Genomic DNA, 19,780 nt, shown 5'->3' with positions numbered 1-19,780 from the left:
AAGCTTGGATTAAGAAGAAGATTGCCCAAATGACTGCTACTCGACCAACAAACGAAACTTCAAGAAGAAAAGGAAATCAGCTTGAGAGCTCTACTTCACTGCATTCTTTCCATACTCCAGCTAGGGATACTCCTTCTCAACAGAATACTCAAGGAAGTGATGGAGATGAAGACCCTCCAAGGAGGAACAATCTTCAGAACACATGTGGTGATGAACCTCAACAAAAGAGAAAGAAATCCAGACCAAAAGGCATAGAAGAAAATTCTATTGCAAATCGAGTAAAGGATCAAGTTCCAGTGGAAATTCTGGATGACACAAGATTCGATGATGGAATGCATTCCATATCTCCCTCAGTTCCTATTGAATCCCTACGACAAGAAGCACAACAAAATACTTTAGTCATGGATTCATCATTTCTAAGCAACCCAAGCGATCAATTTGAAGAAATCAGAGAGGTGACAACAACAATGGTAGCAAGACAAGAAATCATCCAAGAGTCTACAGAAAATTCTTCTTTCCCATGGTTAGAACAAAGTCTATTGAAGAAGAGGAAGGTAGAAAAGCTAGTGGTACCTAAATTTAGTAGCATATCTGATCTCTTTGGAAGAGCTGAAAAACCGAAGAAACTCAAAGTATCCTCAAGAATAAAGACTGATCCAAATTCAAGGAATATGTGCTTAGAGATTGCTACACCCATATCTGAGAAGGATACAAATGAGGCCACCTCTGCGGACTTTGTTGTGACAAAGATTGATATGGGACCTTTTTTTCATGAGTCTGATATTCAGAACTTTAATGTGATGGCAGCCAGAATGGTGGAGAGAAGTGAAAAGGATAAGCAATCCAAGGATCAATTGAAACAACAAGTGCACACTTTGTCTTCTTACTTGAAATCCGTAGTTGATACCTCCACTATGCCACTAAGTGTAGATCGCCAGCCAATTATATTGACACCAAAAGGAGAAATTGAAAGGAATGTTATGGATAATCTTCAAAAGTACCAAGCCTATGGAAAGGTAATTGAAGGTTGGGTAGAAAAGGTCAAAACTCTTGCATGTGATTTCCTAGTCCAAGCAAAATCTATCCATGATGAGGCCTTAATAAAGAAAAATACTATTGAGCAAGACTTGAAGAATGTCAAGAAAGAGGAAACAGCTTGGAAGGAAATTGTGAATGATTTCAAACAAATGATGGAAATTGGAATGGACACCCTTGCAACTGAGAAAATCCTGCCTAGTAATGAAAAAGATTATCTAGAAATATGGATAGAAAGCATTAACTGGAAACTAGTGATCATAGATCAAGTTTCATCAGAATTAGAAAAGCTCATGCTTTTATGTGATCAAGTGTGTACCAAACTCCAAGGACAACTCACTACTCTTCTCCCAGATGTGACATTGATGGAAGATTTGCAGGCGTTACAGAATAGCTTCCAGAACATGGTAGATCAGTAGCTTTTTAATAGGACAAACTTCAATGAAAATACCATGGAAAAATTGATTGATATTTACTCTTTCTTGAGAATCTCTATGTCTCAGATACTCAGCATGGTGACAGAACTAAGTGGCGTTCATAGAAACTTGAAGACATGGAAAATGAGGATAGCCAACATCCTAATTCCCAAAGGAAAATCTGTCACTTCAGCCATCCGACTTTTCAGAATCTTCAGAGACAAAGGACCTGGACAACATAATGTGCCTACAGAAGCGACAGCCTCATCAGCAGCACAAGGAGTTAGCTTAGAATAAGTGCAGAGTTGCATTTTGTATAGTCTTCATTTTTGTTGTGTTACTCGCATCATGTTTTTGTCTTTCTTTGTAAATAACTCTCATGATCGAGTTTCCTTTCTCTCATCTCTATTTCTGTATTGTAATAAAAGATAATCTTGGCTCTTTCCATATGAGGTAGTTATCCTAAGTTCTCATTTTGGGTAGTTATTCTAAGTAGTTATTTTTCCCAAAGTTGAGGAAGTTATTTCAAGTAGTTGAGGAAGTTATTTCAAGTAGTTGAGGAAGTTATAAAGTAGTTATAAAGGTGGTTAGGATAGTTACCTCAGGTGGTTACCACTTCACCTATATATACCTCATTATTATTCAATGTGGGGATTCCACTTTTTCACAAGCTTTGTATAAGAGACTTGGATAATGTTATTAAAGCAATTAAGCAATAGAGATCAATTTGGATGTGTGTTCAACTTATTCTCATGGGTTATTATCAATGTTCTTATGTTTAATTGATGATTACCTAATGCTTTCCCTTTAACATTGAATGTGAAGAAGTTTATTTCAAGTTGTGGTATCTCAAACTTGATTATATGGAATTTATTTTAATCTAGATTCATACCTTATATGGCGTTCAATCTTTCTTTATTGTTCGTTCTTTAAATTTTTGAAAAATCCAAATACCCCCATTATACGAGGGAGCTGCCCCTCTCAAACGCAGAGAAGAATTACCATTTCTTTGTGATTCTTCAACTGTTGTGAATGCTTTGTTGCTAACTACAGGGCAAAACAGAGTTTTTCAAGAAAGTTTCTTAAAGCAACAAATCCGTTTACCAACAGATTGTATTGACAATCTTGCAGGAAACATTTCAGTGTGTTCTGCTTGGCAAAAAAATTTGCAAAGAATTGTAGTTTTAATAGCTATTCGTTTTTTGTACTAGCTTGTTTAACTTGAGCATAATTTCAGATTTTTTGTTTTGATTATGGTAATCTGACGGAATTTGAAAACATACGATGTAGGGTTTTCTGATTTTCTTGATTCTAGTGCTTTTCTATTCGGCTCTTTGCTCTCTACTATACTCTATCCTTTGGTTTCTTCTCAATGAGTCTAGATGGGGTGGTGATCCAAGTGGATCTAGAAAAACCTAAAAAAATCAGTCTCAAAATCTCACTAAAATGACATCATTGTGTAGGGCTCGCCGACACGGTTCTAACACAACTTGAACAGGCTCAAGAGGAGTTCGTATGTAGAAGTTATGACCAGTCAAAGTTTTGGTCAAAATGATGACGTGGCGTCACCAAAATGTGACACTTGGCATACAACATGGCAAGAGTAGTGAGTTGGCACAAATATGGATTAAACCATAATTATTAAAAGAAAAAAATATATGGTTTAAAATAAATAAATTAAGGAGGATTTGGTGGGATTTAATCCCTTAACCCATGCCTTAAAATCCTCTTGCCTTACTATTCTTTATGATAAAAGGAAAATCCCTCCGTTTACATAAATCTTTAAATAAAATTTAATTCTCCTAAACATAAATTTTTATAAGCCCGTTTTATTAGGAGAATATTAGAGGCTATTTAAATGGCTTTCCAAAGATTTCAAAAGATTTTAAAATCTCCTTCCCCTATTAATAAGGGGATTAAAAAACCTTATTTAGTACAAAAATAAATTCTCAAATGTAAAAGCACGGATAACCTCCATAAAGGGCTAAATAACATATTGTTTTAAAACAAATTGGGAGGTTAATGTTAAACGAGATTTATTGTATTTGTTAAGAGGGGATTTTTCAAGATTTTATATGTAAAAATGGAGAGATAAGGTGATTTTGCAAAATCAATTGATTTTATACCAATTTGAGCAATTTTCTTGTATAAAAGGGGGTAGTGTAGGATGGAAAATTCATTGAAGTGGTGATAACTTGGGAGAATTTTCATGTTTTTGAAAGTGGAGAATTCTTGGAGAAGAAATACAAGGTGTTGATTATTACACCAAAAATTGTAAAGGAGAGAGGTTGTGAGAAATTCTTATGCAGGGTTTGAAGCTTGAGAATTGTAAGAAGGCATTTTCAAGTGCTTGGCAATCTTAATAAAGCTGTCCAACATTGAGAAGCGGACCCGGAGACGTAGTCCTAATTGGACGAACTCCGTTATCAATCTGCGTTTGATCCTTCTTCTCTTTTGTCTTCTAATTCTCTTTTATTTGTTTCAATTTTGATTTCTTCTTTAAGTTATTAATTATCATTAACAAGTGTTGCAAAGGATTAAAGTGAACTTAGCTTTTGTAATTTCAACGGTTAAAAAACATAACCACGCAATTCTGTTTGCGATTGGGATAAATCTGTAATTTAAATTAAGCACAATTTTATTTAGCCTTAATTACAGATCAAGTGGTATCAGAGCAGTTTAATAGAAAAAAAATTGCAAGTGGTGGATGTTAACCAAGTTGAAATTAAAGCAAGGAGAAGGTGCACTTGAAGAGTTTAATCCAGAGATCGGATCGAGGCGAGTTACTCGAAGGCTAACCATGGCACAATCAGAAGAAGGAAAACGTGTTAATCTTGAACTCTTTGAGAACGAGGAAAAATTTCGTAAAGCATTCCTAGACATGAAGATGATGGTGGAAGAGTTGTACAAGGATAGGCAGAAGAAAAAGGAAAGAAAAGACAAAAAGAAGAAGAAGGAAGGTGAATCCCCTTCGAAAGACGTCAAAGACAAAGGAGTAGGAGGTGGTAGTAACCCTCCTGAACCTCCATCCCCGCCTTCTTCGTCTTCTTCTTCGTCTTCCTCTTCCTCTTCTTCTTCTACTTCTTCCCCCAAGAAAAAACCTATACAGTCTGAGTCTAATTCACCTTTGTTAAAGCTTGGTATTAAATTTGAATTGCCAGCCTATAATGGAGAAGTGGATGCAGAGAAACTTGATAATTGGATAAAACAAGTTGAAGTTTATTGCAGGATTCAGAAGTTTACTGATGATGCTTCAAAGATCCAGTTAGCCACTCTTCACCTAGGAGGCAGAGCCTTAATCTGGTGGGAGAGCAGAACTCAGGAAGATCTTAGCCGATATGGTAAAATAATTTCTTCTTGGTTTGAGTTTACAGCTACACTTAAGAAACAATTTTATCCATTAGGTCACATGCAAAAAGCAATAATGAATTGGCAATCATTAAGGCAAGAGAAAGGACAAAGTGTGCAAGAATATACACAGGGGTTTAGGAAAAGAGCTTTAATTTTGGGCATTCCTTTATACACGCAAGAAACTTTGTTAAAGTATATAGGTGGATTGCATGAGAATTTGAGACATACAATACTTATGTTTAATCCAACTAACCTTGATGAAGTTAGTGTGCAAGCCATTCCTCTTGAAACAGGCTCAAGGAATAGCCATGATAGTCTTTTCATGGAATCTAGTTTACACAAAGGGAGCAAGAAAGGGAAGGAGAAAATGCAGCGAACAGTTTCTGTGAAGAAAGAGGAGAAGCCTTATTGCTCACACTGCAAAAGGGAAGGGCATGAAGATGCAAAATGTTGGAAATTGCATCCTGATCAAAAACCCAAGTGGTTCAAGAATCAAAAGGGTAAGCAAAAGACCACAGCTATCGTGCAAGACCTTGGTTCAGAATCTGGTGACGAATCCAAGATAACAGTTGTGGGTATAAAAGGTATTGATCCTGTTGCTAATACCAGTTCCCATACTTCCTCTATAAAGTGTAATGAGGTCTCTATTGAAAGTAAAAGGAATGAATTGTTTCATATAAGGGCTATTGCAAAACAAAGTAAAATTGATACACTCATAGACAGTGGATCACAAGTGAACTTAATCTCTGAACAAGTTGTTAAGAAATTGGGATTAAAAACAACACCTCATCCTAAACCATATCCATTGGGTTGGGTGCATGATAATGCTTGGTTACATGTATCAAAACAATCTAAACTCCGATTTGCAATCACATCCAAGTTTGTAGATGAGGTAGAGTTAGATGTAATTCCGCTTGACATTTGTGGGATGGTTCTAGGCAGTCCTTATTTGTATGACAGAAAAGCCGTTTTCTACAGGGAACATAATAGGTATCATTTGTTTAAAGATGGACTTGAATTCAGTGTAAAAGCTCATCACATGAAACGTGACAAGTCTCTTGAAAAAATGAGACATTTGAAAATGATTGTAAATGCAAGCAATGCTTTAACCCTTATGTCTGTAACAACTGGTGATACCAAGCATGGAAATTTGAAACATGATATGGTGTCACAAACAACACAGTATAAGGATCAGTTGCAAGAAGAGTCAGGGCTTCAGCCAGAGGTGGTAACCGAGGGTTTGAATGTTTCATCTTCTAATAATGCTCTTGTTCAGGAGATTCAAAATGTTGATACTATTTCCTTCACATCAGTGTATTCAGTATTGGTACTTGTTATTCTCCTAGTTATGTCTATATGGATGATGAATGTGACAATGAATATTGATGAACATGTAGTTGACTGTATCAGCAAAGCTATCTCATATTTCTTTGTGTTTGTGATGGGTCAGATGTTCAAGCTTTCAGCAGGAAGGACAGATGATACTGGGCAAGTGGGGCGACATTTCCCTAGCTCAAATTGTACATAAAATAGACCTTTTGGAGGTCCAAAAGCTTCTCAATGGGGAGGAATGATCCAGGTGGATCTAGAAAAACCTAAAAAAATCAGTCTCAAAATCTCACTAAAATGACATCATTGTGTAGGGCTCGCCGACACGGTTCTAACACAACTTGAACAGGCTCAAGAGGAGTTCGTATGTAGAAGTTATGACCAATCAAAGTTTTGGTCAAAATGATGACGTGGCATCACCAAAATGTGACACTTGGCATACGACATGGCAAGAGTAGTGAGTTGGCACAAATATGGATTAAACCATAATTATTAAAAGAAAAAAATATATGGTTTAAAATAAATAAATTAAGGAGGATTTGGTGGGATTTAATCCCTTAACCCATGCCTTAAAATCCTCTTGCCTTACTATTCTTTATGATAAAAGGAAAATCCCTCCGTTTACATAAATCTTTAAATAAAATTTAATTCTCCTAAACATAAATTTTTATAAGCCCATTTTATTAGGAGAATATTAGAGGCTATTTAAATGGCTTTCCAAAGATTTCAAAAGATTTTAAAATCTCCTTCCCCTATTAATAAGGGGATTAAAAAACCTTATTTAGTACAAAAATAAATTCTCAAATGTAAAAGCACGGATAGCCTCCATAAAGGGCTAAATAAAATATTGTTTTAAAATAAATTGGGAGGTTAATGTTAAACGAGATTTATTGTATTTGTTAAGAGGAGATTTTTCAAGATTTTATATGTAAAAATGGAGAGATAAGGTGATTTTGCAAAATCAATTGGTTTTATACCAATTTGAGCAATTTTTTGGTATAAAGGGGGTAGTGTAGGATGGAAAATTCATTGAAGTGGTGATAACTTGGGAGAATTTTCATGTTTTTGAAAGTGGAGAATTCTTGGAGAAGAAATACAAGGTGTTGATTATTACACCAAAAATTGTAAGGGAGAGAGATTGTGAGAAATTCTTATGCAAGGTTTGAAGCTTGAGAATTGTAAGAAGGCATTTTCAAGTGCTTGGCAATCTTAATAAAGCGGTCCAACATTGAGAAGCGGACCCGGAGACGTAGTCCTAATTGGACGAACTCCGTTATCAATCTGCGTTTGATCCTTCTTCTCTTTTGTCTTCTAATTCTCTTTTATTTGTTTCAATTTTGATTTCTTCTTTAAGTTATTAATTATCATTAACAAGTTTTGCAAAGGATTAAAGTGAACTTAGCTTTTGTAATTTCAACGGTTAAAAAACATAACCACGCAATTCTGTTTGCGATTGGGATAAATCTGTAATTTAAATTAAGCACAATTTTATTTAGCCTTAATTACAGATCAGGTGGATCTACATCGGCCCCCTCCCAACTATTCTTTTATAAATACGGTTATAGGTTCTGGTTCCTCAATCTTCCAGAAGAAAATTGAAGTTGTTCTAGTGGGGTATGCAATGCAAAGATCGATCAACCTAGGAGAGATTTCGATCAATGCATGCCAACTTTTGAACAATCTCCAATCATCAATATTAATGTTCTATAATTCCAAATAATATATCCACTTTGTATGGAGTCTATAATATATAGATTTATTGGCACTCAGCTATCCATAGAGGATCTATACTTTTGGTCTTAGAGAACTAAAAACTAATGGAGACTACAAACTATGATTGTGTTTTGAGAGATAATTATAGCCACTTTTGCTAATGAATCTAACATGGTGTTTTTAGTGGAGGACCTTATTTCTACAAGAATGATAATCAATTCAAGAAACACAAGAATGTGGGTTTCAAACCTTCAAAAGAAATGCCCACCATAACACTAATTTAGATACACATGTATGCATGTTCTTGAGAGTTTAAATCCACATACATTTTTGAGATCATTGCTAAATTTTTGGGGATGGTAATTGGCATCTCCAAGCCATTCCATGTTAAGGGTCTTTATATTAGGCCAAAATATGTGGAGCCCAATCTTACAACTCCCCTTCCAAAAAGCATCATCTTGAAAGCTGAAGAAATAGAATAGGTCCAAGCCCTAGATGATGAAAGCTTGCCTCTCAAGTGTCCTAGGTTACATGAGTATGGTCATATCAGGAGACTATGCCCAAATATTTAGGAGAAATGCAATCGAGAAGAAATCTAGAGGAACCCATCAAAGATATGGAAGTAATATCAAACCCAAGAAGCATACAATCAAAAACAAATATCCATATAATAAAGAGGAAAAATGAAGGAAGCAAGGAACCACAACTCAAGAAGAAGATGATGTTATCAAGGAAACTCAATTTTAGAACAAAAGTATGGACCGAAATAAAAGCATGATGGAGGATTGCAAATTCAAAAGAATTCTAGAGAAGTTGTTGGAGGATCAAGAAAAAAAATATAAGCCTTCAAAAGCATCAAGGAGGATCTAGCTTTAAGCAAGAAGGTTGTAGCCAAACCATTCCTAATAGATTTTCAAAGAAAAGAAATAGAAACTTTGGAATATCTAAGGCTAATACATCTAATCGGTATCTTGCTATACAATCAACTGTTAAGGAATTTAGATCAAAGATAGAGAATACAATAGTCTGGTAATATGTAGTGAGGATAGACTTTAATAAGATCACTGCAATGAATATGATTTACCTCCGATGTGTATATATATATATATAACTCTAACTATTAATCTTCTATGATAATATCGACAACTTGCTGGTTCGTGAAACTGCCACAGTTATTGGTTTCAGTTCACAGCAAGTGTCGATGCCTATAAATAAAAGGATGAAGAGTCATGTCCACGTAGGGGCATGACTTCTATGTGGCTTATGCCACGTAGAGTCATGAGCCTACGGGGACATGACCCTTTGTTCAATGTCGTTATATATTACTTGCTTCAATCCGAATGAAGCTATATCCTTAACACTCCCTCTTAGCAAAAGAGGATTGAATTTCATAATTAAGTTTTAAGGAAAAACATTCTAGATATACACATTCATTTCACATGATCATTCACTTAGTAACACTTAGTAGTGAAATACTTCATATCTCAGAGAGATATGGATTATCTGATATCCAGCACTCTGAGACAACAACTATTTGAAGTCTTATCAGATTACAACCTTGATTCTAGTGACAATTGTAACATTGTCATTATCACAGGTGAAATAATTTTAGTATCATGATATCCGGCACATTCCGATACAGCAAATTAATGTAGTCAATAATGATATGATTGTTATCACAATTTCTGACATATTTCAGAACAATCATTTAATGATAACAATTCAATACTCATCATAGCAAATTTAGTATTAAGATTTCCAGCACATTCTGGGACAGCAACTTAATGTAGTCAATCTTGATAACAAATCAAGCTATTGTGAAACTCGTCACCTTACAATAGCGATCTTACACTTACATCACATGAAAGATCGTCACCTTCCATGACATAACACATACATGCAATATTGCATTCAAGATATTCATGAATATATCAATTACATATGATTAAGATTAATATTAGAAATTTCCATTATAATTTAGTCATACCAAGTTTACCTCTAAAGTACTCCACTTTCAACTTTGCAAGAGGTTTGGTGAATATGTCAGCACTTTGCTCTTCAGTGCTAATGTAGTCAATTTGTTGACATCTTTGTCTACCGTATCTCTTATGTAATGGTATGGTATTTCTATATGCTTGGATCGATTATGAAAAACTAGATTTACAGAATGTTTGATGCGGCTTTGATTATCACAGTGAATCACAGTGGGGTTTAGGGGCTTCCCAAATAGTCCAACTAGCAATTTCCTTAACCATATTGCCTCACGTGCTCCCATGGAGGCAGTCATATATTCGGCTTCAGTGGAACTCTGAGCAACTGCTGACTGTTTTCTGCTAAACCAGGATATCATAGCTGATCCAAGACTAAAGCAACACCCCATTGTACTTTTACGATCAATGGAACTTCCTGCCCAGTCGGAATCAGAATACCCTTGGAGTTGTATCTCAACATTTTTATACTTCAGGCCAAGTCCAATAGTGCCACGCAAGTATCTCAGAATATGCTTAGCAACCATTAGGTGAATCTCCTTAGGTTCACACATAAAATGACTTAACACATTGGTAGCGTAACAAATATCAAGGCGAGTGTTTACCAAGTACATAAGAGATCCAATAATTTGCCTATAGTATGTAGGATCTGTAGGTTCTGAATCTACTGCTTCACTTTTGAGCTTATGAAGATTTGTTTCCATTGGAATGGATAGAGGCTTACAATCTATCATACCAAATCTAGTCAAGATATCAGTGGTGTATTTTCCTTCATTTAGGAAAATATAATTCTCTTTTTGCCATACTTCTAGGCCCAGAAAATAGTGCAGTAGACCTAGATCCTTCATATCGAATTCAGCCACAAGATCATGTTTGCCATTTTGCAATGAGGTGATCTTCTCCTGTTATCAACAAGTCATCAACATAGAGAACAAGTATTAACATGTCACCATCCGATATTTTGAAGTATATGTTAGAGTCTGCTTCATTTTTGGAATATCCTAGTTTGGAAAGATAACTATCTATCCTTCCATACCATGCCCTGGGAACTTGCTTAAGGCCGTAGAGAGCTTTTTTTAGTCTACACACATAGAGATTTCTATCATGTGTAGCAAAGCCTTCAGCTTGTTCTATATATACTTCTTCCTCAATAACACCATTCAAAAATACGGTCTTCACATCCATTTGGTGTATCTTCCACCCTTGGGAAGCTGCAATGGCAATGATGGTTCTTACAAAAGTATATCAGGTAACTGGAGCAAATGTCTCTTCGTAATCAATTCCAGCCTTTTGAGAAAACCCCCTGGCAATGAATCTGGCTTTGTGTTTTTTAATACTATCATCTGGTGCATATTTGATTTTGAATAACCATTTTGATGAGACAACTTATTTGTCTTTTGGTCTAGGTACAATGTCCCAGACATCATTTTTTAAGATAGATTGGTATTCCTCAATCATTGCATCTTTCCAAGCTTGACATGTTAAAGCCTCTTCAACATTTGATGGTTCAAATTTTGTAAGTTCGGTCATAAAGGCAACATAGCATGATTGACTTCTTGTTTTCTTATTCTCTTTGAAGATTTCATCGGGTTCCACATTATTTTCTTCAATCATCTTTCTTGCCCATAGTGGTCTTTTCTTGTTGTTAGGATTTTCAGCATTCTCGAAATTAGGTGATTGAAGTTCATGATTTTCTATGCTATTCTCCCTCTGATTTTCAATTGTAGGATTTTCATCTGATTCTGCGGTTAGATCATCTTCTGCACTTAGAGATAGTTTATAAGCAGCATCTTCTTCAAATTTGACATCTCTACTGATTTCAATGGATCTTCGTCCTGGAATATAGACTCTGTATCCTATAGTGGTTTCACTGTAGCCAACAAATATGCCTTTCTTCCCGGAGGGTTCTAGTTTGCTTCTCTTTTCTTTAGGAACGTGAATATACACGTGGCAACCAAAGATTCTTAGATGGTTTAAATCTGGTTTATTTCCTGTAAAGGCTTCTTCAGGTGTTATATTCTCTAGGATTGAATGAGGGCATCTGTTTTGAATGTACACAGTTGTATTTGAGGCTTCAGCCCAAAATGAGATATGTAGATTTTGATCATGCATCATGGCTTTAGCAGCTTTGATGATGGTTCTGTTTTTTCTTTCTACAACTCCATTTTGTTGAGGATTATAAGGTACAGTACACTCCCTCTTAATCCCAATAGAAATGCATAATTCTTTAAAATTTTCAGAGATATATTCACCCCCATTATCTGATCTTAGAGTCTTTATTTTCTTCCCAGTTTGATTTTCCACTAGGGCCTTAAATTCTTTAAATTTCAATAACACTTCATTTGATTCTTTGAGTTTTATGAAATAGATCCAAGTTTTCCTAGAGTAATCATCAACAAATATCACGTAATACAAGAATCCCCCTAGTGATGGTAATGACATTGGACCACACAAATCAGTGTGGACAAGTTCTAGTACAACTTTTGATTTGTGTTTACTTGAGGGAAAGGACCCTTTTGAGTTCTTCCCTAGAGCACATCCTTTACAAGTTCCAACATGATCAGATTTTAGATTAGGTAATCCTGTAGTAATTTTTCCTATAGAAGGTAGGGCACTAAATCAAAGATGTCCTAATCTTCTATGCCAAATTTCATTAGAGTTTGATACTTCATGATTTAGTGCTTGTTTTTGAGTATTACATAGTTTGTATAAACTACCATCTCTAGATCCTATAGGAATAGCATTCTTTATTTTAGATTTTTTAGGCCAGAGTAGAACTTTATCTTCATGGAAGGTGACACGATATCGTTGATCAGCTAGTCCTGAAATAGAGACCAAATTCCTTTTGATACCTGGTACAAAGAGAACATCTTTCAATTGTAATGTAACTCCTATTCTTAATTGAATTGAGCGGGTCCCAATTCCTTTCACTGGATAGGTAGAATTGTCTCCTATTGTAACTTCTTCAGTTGAGTGGCCTTCAAAGGCTTCGAATTGATCTCTAAAACCGGTTATGTGTCGAGATGCTCCACTGTCGATTATCCACATATGTTTGTTTGAGTTTAGTTCGCTTGATAAGGCTAAGAAAAATAGAGGATTCTCTACTTCCTTAACTTCAGCTATGGTTGCTTGAGCTTTCTTTCTTTCTGGGTAGAACCTGTGAGTGTGTCCAAATTTATCACACTTGTAGCATTGAATCTTGGAGAAGTCTTTGCTTTTGTGATTATTTCCTCTCTTCCATTTGAACTTCCTTTTCTTCCCTTTGTTGCTTGTGTTAGCATGTAGCGCTTGAATTTCTCCCCCTTTGTTTGGACCTAATCCTCTTGTGATTAGTCGAGATTCTTCTTGAGTACAATCATTCTTGAGTTGATCGAATTTTGGTAGTGTCGGACGAGCACTAATGCCTTGAATAAAGGATTCAAAACTGGATGGTAATCCCTTAAGTGCTATTAGAGATAGCTCCATATCATCTATATTATTCCCAAGAGTTGACAATTGGTCTTTTAATTCTAAAATCCTCATGAAATAGGATGTGATTGTTTCTCCTTTGTTCATGTAGATATGCATTAATTGATGTTTTAAAGTGAGCAATCTGCTTGCATTATTTATTTCATATGAGTTTTGAATGGTCTTGAACATATCATAAGTTGTAGTTAGTTTTGAGATGGTTGGGAGAATGTGATCTTTAACAGCATCAATTATGATTTTCTTAGCCTTGTTGTTGTGTCTTTTCCAAGTTGTTTTCTCTAGCTCGTCTTCAGGCATCTTAGCATCTTCTTCTATGTATGCATCTAGTTCAAGTTCTTGAAGAATTGTTGTTATTTGAATTCTCCATGAGACGAAGTTGGATGCGCCTTCGAATCTATCCTCCACTCTAACACTGTTCACCATGATTGATTTTCCTTTGATTTTGAGTGCAAGTCTGAATTTGTTTTAGAAAAGAGTTGTCACTATTTTATTATTTCTCTACCAACGTGGCTTTGATACCATGTTAAGGAATTTAGATCAGAGATAGAGAATACAATAGTCTAGTAATATGTAGTGAGGATAGACTTTAATAAGATCACTGCAATGAATATGTTTTACCTCCGATGTGTATATATATATATATATAACTCTAACTATTAATCTTCTATGATAATATCAACAGCTTGTCGGTTCGTGAAACTGCCACAGTTATTCGTTTCAGTTCACAGCAAGTGTCGATGCCTATAAATAAAAGGATGAAGAGTCATGTCCACGTAGGGGCATGACTTCTATGTGGCTTATGCCACGTAGAGTCATGACCCTTCGTTCAATGTCGTTATATATTACTTGCTTCAATCCGAATGAAGCTATATCCTTAACATCAACAACCATGGTAGATGTGGCTATTAGAAACTAGTCCCATTTAGAAGATATCTGGGCAGATACCAAATGATGAACATATCCTGATGTATTAGGTGATTGAACAACCCCCCTCCAAGAAAAGGATACTTTTGAATATTCATGGAGAAATTCAATCTAGATGTTGCCTTAATCTAAGAGACTAAGATCAACTCTAAGAAGGAAATTCAAAATCTTTCTACTTTCATGGGAAATAGGGGATAATTAGTAAACCAGACAAAGGCTCTTTTGGAGGCCTACCTATTATAAGAAACTATTAGGAGGTCTTTTTGCAAGAAATTATCCACAAATTTCAAGATAGCTGGTCAAGTCTGAGGTATTACCTCTAATCTTATTTTCACTTTCCCAATTATCAACATTTATCGACCCTAAACAAGCCAAGAGAAGGATCAAAGTTGAAACCTGATCAAGAACGTCATGAAGCTAAGGAAAGAGGCAAACAAGATTGCAAAATGGGATTTCAATGCCAAAACTCATTATTCTTAAAAGTAGGCAAGCTCCCGGAACTTGATCAACAATGCTAGTTTCCTATCCTTGACAAGGATTCTAGTCTTTGGGATATCAATGTAAACTTAATTTTAAAACAGAAATGTTAAAGCTTTGTGTCCAATCCATACCAAGGCCTAGGAAATTGCAAATTTTTTTATCTCCTTCAATATATTTTACTACTTTATCCAAAAAAATGGTTTGACAAGAGGTCCTTGTATCTTGCCTTCATTTTTGGATGATTTTGACCGTTTCTTGATTACATGCCTCCTCCAACACAACCAAACAATGGTTACTTTTCTCACAAAGGGAGCATGGGGGAATATCACAACATGAGTGAACTACATGATCTCCTTTTCTAGAATAAAAAAAAATAATGGAATCCTAGGGAAATTTCTGGAATATCATTTTATTTGGACCTATGTCTGTACCCTTCCTTACTTAAATCTCTAATATCTTGAACATGCAGAGTGCTTCTTTGCATACTCATTTTCTTCCCTTCTTCAGGTTTCCAAAAGACTTGTGAAGTGATATCTGCTACCTATCCTCCATCATTGAAAAGCTTTCAGCCTCTATTTAGAGAGGCTTCATTTGCTTATTCAGCTACTATCTTAAAGGTGCTACTACCCCCTTTGTCACATTTCCACGGGGGGGGGTTGGTCTTACCTTTGGAATACATTAGTGCTTTGGTTGCATAAGCTTTCTACAACTACCATGGTTGGACGAAAATAATTTAGACTTACATACTCTGGCTTGGTTTCAAGTTCAACCTTGATGGGGTTATCAATTCCTTTTCTATCCTTACCAAGTCCTTAGCCATCTTTACCAATTCCAAGACTATCATTTCCTCTTGCAGGATTTCATGAGGAATAGTGTCTGGATTCGATGTGACATAAGAAAAAATCTTTACCTTTACATTATATCCTAACTTCTTTATCGAATTGCAACCAATTCCTAAGGTGTGTGGTTCAAAATTTGTAAATGATGAGTCAATTTGTGAAGAACAAAATATTGAGGGACTTAACCCACTTTCCTCCATTATTTGAGCAGCTTGTACTGAGTTATGATTCCTTTGGACAACAAAGTAATCTTTCCTCTTCACTTCTTCACAATCTTGTTGGAGTTTTGTCAACTTTTCCTCTTTTATAATCAGCTTTTATTGCAACTGTCCATGACTTGAAGAAACCTGGTTATAGCTAGCCCAGGATTTTGGAGATAGTCTTACACATGCCTGGGAAGCAGGCTGCATATGTATTCGGCATAGAGATGTTAAAACTAGTATTTTAAGAAATTGTATTGCTAATTAAGCTAAAAAATTATTGCAATTCAGCATAGAAATGTTAAAACTAGTATTTAGCTACATGTTGCCATCTACATCCTTATAACTGAGTCGTGTATGACAATGGCTAAAATAGGTCACCAGAATACCAAAAATTGTTCACATTGCTTTCCTATGCTGATACGGATGCTCCCATAAAAAAAATTACATGTAACTACAGCTGCTAGTGCTGAATTCTACAAATTGTACAAAAATGAAATTCTTAGTTTTGAAACTATATATGATGAAAACTGTTCTTAAGATTCTACACTATTGTTAAAATATGTGTATCTCATCCCAAAGAATGTCCAAATAACACATATCATCAATGTGCAGAGTTAAAAACAATAGATTGTGAAAGGAAAAATAACAATGCAATTCATGCATATGACTTGCAATTCATGCATATTTACCCTAGAGAAAACCCAATATGAGGAAAACTCCAAGATGGAAAAAGTTACTTTATTCAGTCTTTGTAGCTAGAAATGTTTATATACATACAATAAGCTCTCTTGGAAGGATGACTTGTGGGGCTAACATGTATTTCCTTGTTGTTAAGTCAGCGAATCTTTGTAGATCTTAACACTCTAGGGCTACATATGTGTGCAAATGTTACAGTGACTCCACCCATCTACAGCGGCATAGGAATCTAGAAAGTACCTATTATATCATGCTGTAAAGTAACAACACCTAGTGAACCAGCAAAAGCAATTATGTGGGTTGGATGTATATAACGAAATGTTAAGTGCAATATCATTCTATGAATCTAGAATTCTCTTCAATACATCAGTGATTAATCATAGAAATCAACATGCTTGGAACTAGAGATCTTAACATTTATGTTAATTATTGATGTGGTTGCAATGCATTTGTTAAGCTATATGATCTTCCAAGTGATAACAGGTAATCCTAGGGTAATGACCTTTGACTTTAAAGTTTAACTTAAAGTAGTTCATTAAATCTCAAATTTGTGAGATCTTTCAAGGATTCAACGACATAAACAATTTTTCCTGTGACACAAGAAAACAGTCTATTTGCCAACACAAGTCTTCCCCAGTTTCACGCATAGAATAAACTGCAATGTAGAAGCTAATGACCAAGTGGCACACAATGTATGAACCATGTAAAAACAAAACCTCAACCATTACCACTTACTTCCAGTATGCTGAATGTGAACTTATCTAATTTTGCAACCATGTCATTGATCCATTATACTATTTTGGAATTTTTATTTGCAATCTGTATGGAATAAAAGGTAAGCATCCAGGTAATTTATCCATTTTAATGTCTTTTGGATCCTCCAAAAGTGGTTTAGAACTTATTATATTTGTTAAACATATAAACTTCAAAAGGCATTTGCATCTTCTAATACCTCTGTCTCTTTGGCATGAGAAAAATTGAACTCTATAATAGGAAAACAATCAATCGTATGATATAGATAATTTTAAGTTAAAAAAATGAAATATTAGACAAAAAAATTTGGAGAGCCATTATAACTCTGTTATAATTTTTATTATTAATTGTTTGCACCAATGATGAGAACCGGTTTTACTCACTAGAAATGGCAGAAAGTGTGAACGTGGCCTGTTTGTCTTTCTGAATAGGATCTGGATTTAAAGTCACAGAGTGAACCCACACAGAATATTTCCGCTTTGTTCCTGCAATTCACAAATCTAGATAATTTCAATAGGAAATTGAGATCTAGACTAAGCAGACCCCTTAGCATATCAAACATTAAAAAACAAGCATATCCACTTCCATCCCCGAAAAGAAGACTTGGTGAAACATAGGTTTTAAGATGGGTATGTAATCTAACAACAAAGCTAGGACACGTTTACTAAATCTCTATTTAGAATGAATGGAAGTTAAAACCATTCCAAGCAATATGTGCAAAAGGAATTTTATTCTTCTAGTTTTTCCCCACACAGAAAATGCAACCCTTATATCATAACAAAAGGTGGGTAACCTCCTATAACTTCAGAAGGAAATTTAACTCCCAGACGAAGCTCACTCCTATCAAACATCAACAAGTAGTACAATCTTTCTCATCTTTAAAGATTTCAAACAGGCAAGCAATGATGAAGTGTTTTACATATTCTAGCAGTATGCAAGTAATTGACACTATGGATCACACGAATATTATTATTTTTAGAATGCCTTGTCAATCATGTATATGGGTTTTGGGTTGTTCCCTTCTGCTCAATACAAGTAACCACACCATGTTAGTGAATTTTGGGGTTTGGGGTTCAACCCGTTAGTTAATTTTTCAATAAAATTCTGGCGAGAAAGAATAAACTTGAAGCGGAAGACACCTAAATATGTGAAAGGAAAGATTCATCGAATCAAGAACAGGAAAATTGTGGATGACCCATTTCAAATCAAGCGATGTATCAACCAATCATCATATTCAAAACAAATCCACATAAGAAATTCAAGATAGCCCGCTTACCACATGTCCAGAAGCTCACAGCATCTGAAACCTGGAGAGATGAGCACAAAGCCAAAACCAGTAGAAGAGCACAAGACACCGATTTCTGGTTCATCCCTCCAAAATTAACTGTATATCTACAAGAAAAACAACGGAAAGAATTCAATGGATAATCAAATCCAGAGAACCCAAGTCTAAATGCACGCTCCAAGTCTTCAGGGTTCAGAGTTTAAGGTTTATCAAGTTCCAACATAATGTACACTTCATAGACTGGTTATTCCAAGTATTTCCATGAACATTTTCTTTGTTCTTCGTTCATTAAATGAAAAAGGCACGTATACTTAAAACGATTAAGAGTAATTTGACATTCTGCAGAGTAATTTTATGTAACATGAACCGATTAAAAAACTATCTGCACTATTGCAAATTTTTCGAATTCTCATTGAAAGAGCAAAAACGAAAGAACAGAGCATATACATAGATGTAGACGGAACTGGAAAACCGAATGAATTGAAATGAAAAGTTCAAGCCTATCAACCCAGCAAAAAAGAAATCAGATAATGAAATAAAAAGCAACGGATACAAAAAGATTTAACGAGAATATTCTTTTAAGTGTTCAAGCTTACCAAACGTTCAACCAAAAGAAAGATATCTGACGAGGATGTGCTTTCAAATAAAAGATTTTCCATTTTGGTTTCATCTCTTCGTGCTTCCCTGAAAAGGGTTTTAACCTCTTCGTCAACTTTTTCTTGGATAAAGTTTACCTTCATTTATTAGACTAAAAGAACAGGAAAAAATTTTGACTTCTGCATGCCAGTCCAAAATCGAATAATGAATCTTTTCATCAATAATGCATTTAGTTTCTAAAGAGAAAGTATATAAATTGTATATCCTTTTTTAATTTTAAATATAAAATAAAAAGTATATTTAAATTTCATTTTTTTAATTTTGTTTTGTTTTACGATATTTATTTTGTAAGTATGGTTTTTGTTTTTAATTTTTTTGTAATGTAATTTTTTTTTTTATTTATATTACATATTTAAATTAAATTTTAATTGTTTTTGGTATATTTTAACTTAGATGTCAATATTCTTAATATTCTTATAGTCTCTTTTTCTCAATCAAAATAAAGATATAAACAAAATAAAATAACTTCTTAAATGAATTTATAACAATCTTTAATTGTGTTTTTCTTTAACCTCTTCCTTTCTATATATGTCATGTAGGTGTCTATATTATTTTAGATGTTAAATCTATGTATTTTCTTTGCAACATTTGAAACCATGGATGTTGTCTCCTCTATTCTAAACACCTTTAAAACATTTACCCA

General features: G+C 34.8%; 1 protein-coding gene across 4 annotated transcripts in view; it reads right to left on the bottom strand.

Annotated features, from left to right (window-relative positions):
- LOC131047992 (uncharacterized) overlaps positions 1–19,177 on the bottom strand; it is a 127,710-nt gene extending 108,533 nt beyond the window's left edge. The window contains exons 1-3 of one of the 4 annotated variants that reach the window (XM_057981808.2): positions 19,077–19,177; positions 18,472–18,587; positions 17,579–17,680 (exon numbers count right to left, since the gene is read on the bottom strand). In XM_057981808.2, the coding sequence (XP_057837791.2) occupies positions 17,579–17,680; positions 18,472–18,565 (196 nt within the window). In that variant the 5' untranslated portion in view covers positions 18,566–18,587; positions 19,077–19,177. The other 3 variants (XM_059213204.1, XM_059213205.1, XM_059213203.1) reach the window with 3 other exon arrangements.
- Positions 19,178–19,780: the final 603 nt, after the last annotated feature.

This window comes from Cryptomeria japonica, chromosome 10 (assembly GCF_030272615.1).
Source record: "Cryptomeria japonica chromosome 10, Sugi_1.0, whole genome shotgun sequence".
Lineage (NCBI taxonomy): Eukaryota > Viridiplantae > Streptophyta > Pinopsida > Cupressales > Cupressaceae > Cryptomeria > Cryptomeria japonica.
This window is presented reverse-complemented; position numbering and strand designations above follow the sequence as displayed.